This window comes from Nelumbo nucifera, chromosome 3 (assembly GCF_055504915.1).
Source record: "Nelumbo nucifera cultivar China Antique chromosome 3, China Antique-T2T, whole genome shotgun sequence".
Lineage (NCBI taxonomy): Eukaryota > Viridiplantae > Streptophyta > Magnoliopsida > Proteales > Nelumbonaceae > Nelumbo > Nelumbo nucifera.
The window spans coordinates 44,567,070-44,576,464 of record NC_142651.1 but is presented as its reverse complement, the minus strand read 5'-3'; the positions used below and the strand labels follow the sequence as shown (position 1 = coordinate 44,576,464).

Here is a 9,395-nt window from a genome sequence, read left to right as displayed (position 1 = left end):
AGGACCATTTTGAGATTTGGTCGCGTTCTGCACAACAAAATCTCGTGGTTAGGGACTGTTCACGCTTGATTTTTGATCCCATATTTCACACTTTCCCTGAAAGGCTACCCTATTGTATGTTTCAAATTTTAATATTTCTGTCAATAAAATATTAATTATTTTACTTAATTTTTTATTTTTTTTAATTTTAATGTTTTATCAATAAAATTATATTTAAAATATATTTTTTAAAATTTTAATTATTTTGCTATTGTTTTTATAAAAAAATAATATTTTTGGTTAATATTAATTTATTGATGCATTTTTCAATGTATTTATCATATAAAATGCAAAAATTAGATATTTATGTTTAATTGTGTAGATCAAGGTTTTTGAACCGTCGTTGACCCGGATTGTCGAACCATTCCGCCTAGGAATCGTCTAGGCAAGCGGTTCTGTTTTACCCCAAACCCGGTTTTTGGCAAAAAATCGTTGACCTGAGCGGCCAAACCGTCGACCCGCTCAACGGTTTTTTACCTTTTTTATTTTTAATTATTTTTTTTTATCTTTTAATTTGTTTGTTAGAATGGGTCGCCCATTCGAATCGGATGGTTGGACCGTCGACCCAAAAACTGATGGCCAAAACAGTTCCGTTTCTGAGTTGTTTTTTCAAATGTTGGTGTAAATCATTCATAAATGTATATTAGATACATGGAATCAAAAAGTGTGGTGTGAACTGGTCTACACTATGCCTACAGAACGCCATTGTGGGTGTGGACTGGTAATTTATCGACAGTTCAGAACAACTGTAGACTGTGGTGTGGTATGGATTGATCCCTGCCACAAGGTGTGGTGTGGACCAATCCACACCCACCAATTTCTCATCCATACTACATAACACTCCCTTTAATCCATGACCGTGAGTCAATATGTAATGGCCGACATGCATGCATCCATTTTTAGTAATACCATCATGTGGTACAAAACGGGGAATGGCCTATTGTACCATTCTTTCATATTGAAGAATGAAGGTTATGAGAGCGTATGAAAGAGTATTGACCTTCTGTTGGTGGAGTCTCTATCTCCACTGTGGTATATTAACACAGTAGAGGGCTTTTTAATCGTCTACACTCTCAGTCAATCATACCAAGAGATAAGCTAATTTTGAAGAAAACCACCTGATTGATCATCCCTTCGTTGTAAATCTATTACTACTTGGTCAATTTGTCCTGACTTTTTGACAGTCATTGTATTTTTTGAAAGTTTCAACTGAGATCAATGAAAGCCTCTTTTTGAGCTCAAAAGAAAAAAAAAAGTATTGAGTGATATTATTAGGGCCCATTTGGCTCACAGTTGGAATTGGAATGGTCTAATCCTCCTCTCTGTTTGATTCAGACAAGAATCGGTATCAGCTGGAATGGATTCTTGTTCTCAAAGGAGGGGGAGGGAATGGTCATTCCCTTAAATGGGGAAATAACATTTCACCAAGAATAAGAATGGGATTCCAATTCTATCCAACCAAACAATTGTTGATTCTGATTCTAGATCCCTATTCCAATAAACCAAACAGACCCTTGGTGCATGGATGGGTGTATCAAACGGTATGAATTGTTACCCAAACCCCAAAGATGCAACTTTCAGCCTACCAAACCTTGTTTGTTTGGCCTGAAACTTGGTAGAGGAGTTCCTAACCACATATAAATGTAGGATCTACCAGCCTTTTTTTTTTCAGAGAATGAAAACCTTGAACTTCAAATTCCTTTGAAGCAAATTGTGTTTTAGTGCTTGCTTCCCATTGAATTCTCAAAAGTTTTTACTTTTTTCCCATTCTTTAAATTTAATTCTTCTAGTTCTAGTAGATTTACATGTTTGGGTGCTTGAAATGCATGGATATGCTGATTGAAGCCATGTTAGTAGTTTTTGTACAAGTAGATATACTGGGAAAAAAATTGAACCAAATTATTTTTCCTTATACTTTGTGTGACTAGTGCATTTTTGTATTCCTGCAACACTCTTAGCAATTTTTCTTTTTGCAATGGGTTCAAGGATGCGGAAATTATTACAGGGAGAGTTGATGGTTCCTCAAGGAAAGCATACTCCAAGTGGGGTGGTAATTGCTTCGGTTCAAAGGTGGGGGGTTCTTGAGTTGATGGCTTGCCTGTTGGTACAGGAGTTTTGCCTAAATTTTCTAACTTAAGAAATCCCTTCCCTTTGAACTAAGGCTTATCATTCAATGTTGCCATCATGAGGTTTATTTCTTCATTTTCTCCCATTTCAACTTCTCCCAACTTCTCCTTGTTGTAGGCAGGGTTCAAGAGGGTCAGCCGATCTATTCACTTGGAAGCAATCATTAACTGCATCATCAAGAACATCAATCATGTAACAAGAGTCATCACTAGAGGGTGCATATTTTATGGCATCAGACATTTTAAAAATTATTTCCTCATCTTGTATCCTAAAGCTAAGTTATCCTTGTTGGACATCAATCATTGCCTTCCCGGTAGCCAGGAAAGGTCTCCCTAGGATGAGAGGGACATCCACATCTTCTTGCATGTCCAATACAATTAAATCAACGGGAAAAATGAATTTATCTACTTTAACCAACACATCTTCTATGATCCCCCTAGGATGCTTAATAGATCTATCAGCCAATTGCAATGCAACTTTGGTGGGTTGGGGCTCTCCCAATCCCAATTTTTTGAAAACCGAGTATGGCATTAAATTTATGCTAGCTCCCAAATCACATAATGTTTTTTTCAATTTTTAAACTGCCTATAGTGCAAGGGATAGTGAAACTCCCTGGATCTTTAAGCTTTTGAGGCAGCTTGTTAAGAAGACATATTGGATTGGAGTCATTGGACCAATCCGGTCCAAAAAATTTATTAGATTGGAATGGACCTGGTCTATCCGTAATAAATTTATATTGGATTGGGTTGGATTAAGCCAATATCCGGTCCACTGATATAAGATAAGAATATAGGTGTCAATGGACCAGGTTTGGATTGAATTTGAACAGATTGGATGGTCCAGACATTGAATTGGACCAGTGGAAAATGGTCCAAAATATTCATTGGACTCGACTGGACCTGGTCCATTTATAATGGACTCACATTGGACTGGATCGGATTGGACCAAATCCAGTCCAATTGACACCCCTAGTTGTAGGCGTTTAATTTATGAAAATTCTTATTGAATTTTAAGTAAATTGAGAGCTGAAATATTGATTAATGCATTATTATCAAAGTGTTTTTTTTATAAGTATTATAAGCAAAGTTATATAATATGTTAATACCTGCATGCCTTTTGTGTCGATTGAAATGTAATTCTTACTTTCTTAGACAAAAACTAGCGAAATATGTATTCCTTATATCTTTTTACCTTGTTTAATAGTAATTTGAGGCTTTGAGCCTCAAATCTAGTGTTTTCCACACCCCAATCTGCTATAACAATGCTCGTGTGGCAGATGAAGTGGTGAAAATTAGACTAGCACAATTAATAGAGCAATAATGAACATTTCCAAAGATACCTTCAATAGTTCTGTGAACAAGAAAGTTTTGCATTCAATACAATATTACATTCCCTTCCAGACAAGGATGTCTTAAAGCTTGCTGGTACTCTTCCTAGAGAGGCTGCCCATAGCCTTTGCTTTCTGCCTGAGAACAAACTTCTGTACCTTTCCAGTTGAAGTCTTTGGCAAATCCTGGAAAACAATGGTTCGAGGAACCATATAATGTGGCAAGTGGCCACGACAGAACTTTATGATCTCTTCAGAATTTGTGTTATATCCCTCTTTTAACTTTACAAAGGCACAAGGTGTCTCCCCCCAATGTTCATCAGGTCGGCCTACAACAGCAGCCTCAAGAATTGCAGGATGACTAAACAACACAGATTCAACCTCAATCGTGCTTATGTTCTCCCCTCCAGAAATTATGATGTCCTTTGAACGGTCCTTTAACTCTATGTAACCATCAGGGTGTTTCACACCAAGATCCCCAGTATGAAACCAACCCCCTTTAAAAGCTTCCTGTGTTGCTTTCAAATCTTTAAGGTACCCATTCATCACCACATTGCCTCTAAACATTACTTCGCCTATGGCCTTTGCATCTGCTGGTACACTCTTCATGGTCACTGGATCTTTTATTTCAACCTCCTCCATTCCATGATGTTGCAGGCCTTGGCGGGACTTGATCTTTGCCTGTTCATGAGCAGGCAAGGCATCCCACTCAGGCTTCCATGTACAAACTGTTCCTGGACCATAGGTTTCTGTTAGGCCATATGAGTGTGTAACACCAAAACCAAGTTCCTCCATCTTGAACAAAATCTCTGGAGGTGGTGGTGCACCGCCTGTCATCACCTCAACCTTGTGGGGAAGTGTCTTCCTTTCACTGGCAGGTGCATTGACAAGCATGTTCAAGACTGTTGGTGCACCACCCATGTGTGTTACTTTGTGGAGACAGATACTATCAAATATGCCCTTTGCAGAGACATGCCTGAGACAAACATTGGTGCCTCCTTGAGCTGCCACACCCCAAGTGAGGCACCACCCATTGCAATGGAACATAGGAACAGTCCATAGGTACACAGGCATCGGGCCCATGGAGTTTAAAAGAACTGCTGCAAAGGAGTTGAGGTAAGCTCCCCTGTGGCTGAAAACAACTCCTTTGGGACTTGATGTGGTGCCAGAAGTATAATTCAATGAAATAGGGTCCCATTCATCCTTTGGCCATCTGATATCAAAATTCAGTTGTCCTACCTCTAGGAAACTTTCATATTGCAATTCACCAGAAGTTGAGGCAGCATTTTTAATGATTGGGGAAGGTTTATTGCACTCTGTAATTAGGATCAGGTGTGGTAACTTGGCTTTTGTGTTGGAGAGAAGTTTAAGTGCTCCTTGAACAACTTCGAGGAACTGGTAGTCAACAAAGATGATTTTGGCTTCTGAATGTCTTAGCAGCACTGACACCATTGCAGAATCATGCCGTATGTTAAGTGTACAAAGAACAGCTCCTGCCATTGGGACTGCAAAATGCAACTCATACATTGCTGGAATATTTGGTGCAAATGCGGCCACCTGAAAATGAAAGGAAAAGTTCATATAAGGAGTCATGAATCATAAAGGAATGAAGAGTTGGATAGTTAAAAGTATATCTATAGCTGGCGGTATTACAATGAGAAGGAAAGAGATCCTTCTATTGAAACGAGAAATCTGGTGCCTGAAAAATAATTCAGGGACTTCATTGATGCATCTTTAGCTTGGAATGAAACTTTGACTTGACAGAAGAACTTAGTTTTTTATCAGGACTGCAAGAACTTCTATTGACATATTAATGTTCTGATTTACAAAGTTCTACTCGAGAAATTTGAGTTATTCTAGTAGGGCATATGCCTTTGTGTTGGATACCAAACTAAAACAACCTTCCACAATATTAATTGGGATAGAAACATGGCCAATCTTGAATTGGATCAGTTAAAGAGACAAAAGTGTAGAGTATTAATACTCAACAAGGAATAGTATGTTGTAAGCTCCTGTACAAGTATTATATCACCAATTTGAATGGGGCCAATGGAAATTTATTTCTAAGAGAGATTACAGATTCAACCAGCAAACGTCTTGCATATAGACAGTATGCATTGTTGTGAAAAAGAAACCAAAATTTCCATTTGCAGAACCATGTCAGTGTGGATACTACTTAGCCAAATCAAGCCTTAACAACTGTATTTTCCTACCAGGCAGAGGTGATTGGAGCACTTGTCAATGCATTACCAAATACTGCCTCATTATCAACTTGTGTCAAATCATAAAAATTTATATTGCGCATATCCATCTACTCAAAACCCAACTATGCCATTTTGACACGATCAATACAAACTTTCTCTGTTGCTGCAAGCTCTTCATCACCTTTGGACCTAAAGAAGCTGAACAAATCCTCTTAGGCATCAAGCATGCTGTTATGTGACATGTGGGGATTTTGATAAGAATGATATTTCAGAATTTTTGAAAATAAATGCAGGAATTAGCATGAACTAGAAGATCGAATAGACAGCATGTGTAACTCTTGCGCCTTCAGTTTGTGAAGAGTTTATGGGTCTCATAGTCAAAGACATCAGTAGAAACACTAAGGGTCCATTTGGTTCATAGTCAGAATTGGAATTGGAATGGTCTATTCCCATAGTCTGTTTGGTTCAGACAGAAATCAGAATGGGAATTGGAATCAACTGGAATGGGATTTCATTCTCAAGAGAGGGGGAGGGAATGACCATTCCCTCAAATGGGGGAATGCCATTCCACCAGGAATGGAAATGGGATTCAGATTCCCCAACCAAACAGTTGGATCTGATTCCAGATCCCTATTCCCGTTAACCAAACAGGCCCTAAGAATCTTATTCTTCCCCTTCAGTTTCTAGTTCACCAAGTTTCCCTTTGAATGTGAGAGCAGAGTTTATTCTTAATTTTGATGGAAGTGTGATATGGGTTGGTAGCGTTTTTGTCTCAAGGCAAGGTAGTGTGATATGGGTTTGTAGTGGGCCCATAGGGGAGACTACTTCAACCAGGCTGAGATTTTGGCAGTGTTAACAGCGCTAAGAATTGCTAGAGATCGGAACTTCTCTCCTTTATTAGTAGTGGGTGATTCAGTCAACACCATAAATTGGTTAGAAACGAATCAAGGAGGCCCATGGAAATTGAATCACCTATTGGCTGAAGCAAGGTACCTTTCTTCTTCTGTGACTGTCTTTCAGATGGGTTCCAAGAGATCAAAATCCGTTAACTGATAGCTTGGCAAAAACATGGAGTAAAAAGCTTGGATTTGTACTTTTTGGGCCCTTGCGCTTATTATCTCTTCGTACAACACTTTGTTATCTTCTCTCTCTCTCTCCAAAAGAAAATAATTTGACTGTGGAAAGTAGGGATGAACCTCAGACAAGAAATTGAAAACCTAGAAATGTATAATAATATTGATGATGATGATTAAGTGACCTCTTCGAATGACCCTGTGATGAATCAATTTTGGCAAATGCACAATCACCAAATATCCGGCACAATATCAAACATAAAAGAAAAGAAAAAGAAAATTGAAGAGTACTAGAACAGGAGATCTCTGTAAAACAGCATCGAATCAAAGGGATCCACATCATAAACAGAAAAGAGTATGCATCAGTAAATGAATAAGAGAGAAACACATCAGAAATGAGTTAGATATGCATGAGAGGTTACGGAGAATGAGATTATGACAACGCACTACACAAACAGAAAAAAATAAACTGAGAAAATTTCAGTGTAATTGCAGAAAAAAAAAAGGAAAACGTAAGGAGGAATAGTTGAAGATAAACCAGAAGAAGAAAACATGAAAACTAGCATCAACACGAATTTAAATTCCAGAAATGACAAAATGACCCAAAAAATGAAAACGGTAGCAGAAGGTCAGAAAACCAGAGCTTACAACGTCCCCAGTTGAAACTCCCATCTGGGTCAGAGAAGAAGCGAGTTTCAAACACCTTTCCAGCGTTTCTCTCCATGTGTACTTCACATTTCCATAAACGACAGAGACCTTATGTCTGTAAACTTTAGCGGATCGCAACAAGAAGCTAATGGGAGACAGAGGAACATAATTCGCAGGGCACCGAAGGAGACCCTCCATTGATTTCAAGCTCGAATGTCGATTTTTCAGATATTACTACTTAGTACTTACTACTGACAGCAGTGATGAGTTCGATTAGAACAGGAGAGAACGTTGGAAATAAATAGAAACACAGAGATGAGAAGCTTACGAAATGCATGACACATCCATACTTGGATCTGTGGATTAAGTGTAGATAGGTACACAGTGAGCACTGAGCATAATAGAAAATGACGTGAAGAGTGACGAATGACGATAAATTCGGATTCTAGAAAACGGGTCCAGTCCGCCGGAGCTTAGGCTATACGTTTTGTTCCGAAGAAAATGAGAAAATAAGGGAAAAAGATTTTTTTTTTAAATTAAAATTGAAATGAACTTGTTTCCTTTCACTCTCCATAAGGGAAAGAAATTGTTTGTTTATTTTTCGATTTCACTGTCAATCAAATTAAAGAAAGTTACTTCCAAATAACAGAGATGGCTGTTCATGTCCCTATTACGAAAGGTGCAGTCCTATGTGTTTTATTACTGACGTGGAACACTATCATCCATTCGTGGAACACTATCATCCATTCTATATTCCGCTGAAGAGCCATCGTATTCAGTTAATTATTTTTCACTTAGTTGGTGTTTGAAAGCGTGGCTGATTTTTAAGAAAAAATGTCCATGCTTTTAATACTTATTTTTCAAAAAAAAAAAAAAAAAGCTTATACCACATAGGCAGTAAACAACACTATGCTGTTTGGTAAGGTGATTTTTATCACCGTTTTTCATATATGTGCTGACAGGTAAACACCACAGGATACACATCAGTCAATCATTAAGGGAAACGGTCACCGTGGTCCCAATTTTCAAGGCATACCCGATTTTTTAATAATTGACTGAACCAAATAATGAAATACATGAACATTTGTTGAAACGCCTATGTAGATCCAACATGACACCGTTTTTTTGAAAAACGGCCACGGTTCCAAACATCCCCTTAGAAAAATCAGTGATCGTTGGTTTAAGAGGATAAGTGGAACAAAATTATGATGTGCCTAGCACTATTTTATTAGTAGGTTTAATGGTTTATCCCATCTAACCTCTATGCTTGATTAATATGGAACTTTACACATCACAATGTCACGTTACTTTTAAATGTTGAGGACAGGTGGAACAACATTTGATGTGTATGTCTATTATTTGTTACTAGGGGTGTCAATCGACCTATTTTGGATTGGGTCCAATCCGATCCGGTCGATTTTGGATTGGGTCCAATCCGATCCAAACCTTATTAAATTAGATTTGGACGGTCTATTGTAATTATTAGATTGGATCAATCCAAAATAACTTGGTTCATATTTTTATTGGTCTGAATTGGATCTAAACCAAATTTTCAATAATCAATTAATGAGGCCAAATCTTTGTCCAATTTGAAATTGATCAAAACTGAAGCCGGCATAAAATCACTTTTATGAAAGTACTTTTACAAAAACACTTTTACAAAAGCATTTTTATAAAAGTTATGAAAAGTACTTTTACGAAAGCACTTTTATAAAAGCATTTTTTATAAAAGCACTTCTACAAAAGCACTTTTATAAAAGTACTTTTACGAAAGCACTTTTATGGAAGTATTTTTATAAAAACACTTTTATGAAAGTATTTTTGTGAAAGTATTTTTATACACACTTTTACGAAAGTACTTTTACAAAAGCACTTGTATCAAAATACTTTTATAAAAGTACTTTTACGAAAGCACTTTTATAGAAACACTTCTATGAAAGTACTGTAAAAGTACTTTTACAAAAGCACTTATATGAA

At 37.4% G+C, this 9,395-nt stretch overlaps 1 protein-coding gene across 2 annotated transcripts; it reads right to left on the bottom strand.

Annotated features, from left to right (window-relative positions):
* Nucleotides 1-3,486: 3,486 nt before the first annotated feature.
* On the bottom strand, nt 3,487-7,788 carry LOC148801172 (butanoate--CoA ligase AAE1-like). Of its 2 annotated transcripts, none has more exons than XM_088901625.1 (2): nt 7,419-7,788; nt 3,487-5,050 (listed from the first exon to the last, which is right to left on the bottom strand). In XM_088901625.1, the coding sequence occupies exons 1-2, from the start codon at nt 7,614-7,616 to the stop codon at nt 3,578-3,580; spliced, it is 1,671 nt and encodes a 556-aa protein (XP_088757751.1). In that variant the 5' UTR covers nt 7,617-7,788; the 3' UTR covers nt 3,487-3,577. The 2 variants fall into 2 exon arrangements, with proteins under 2 accessions (XP_088757751.1, XP_088757752.1); XM_088901626.1 differs by lacking the exon at nt 7,419-7,788 and adding an exon at nt 6,691-7,390.
* Nucleotides 7,789-9,395: the final 1,607 nt, after the last annotated feature.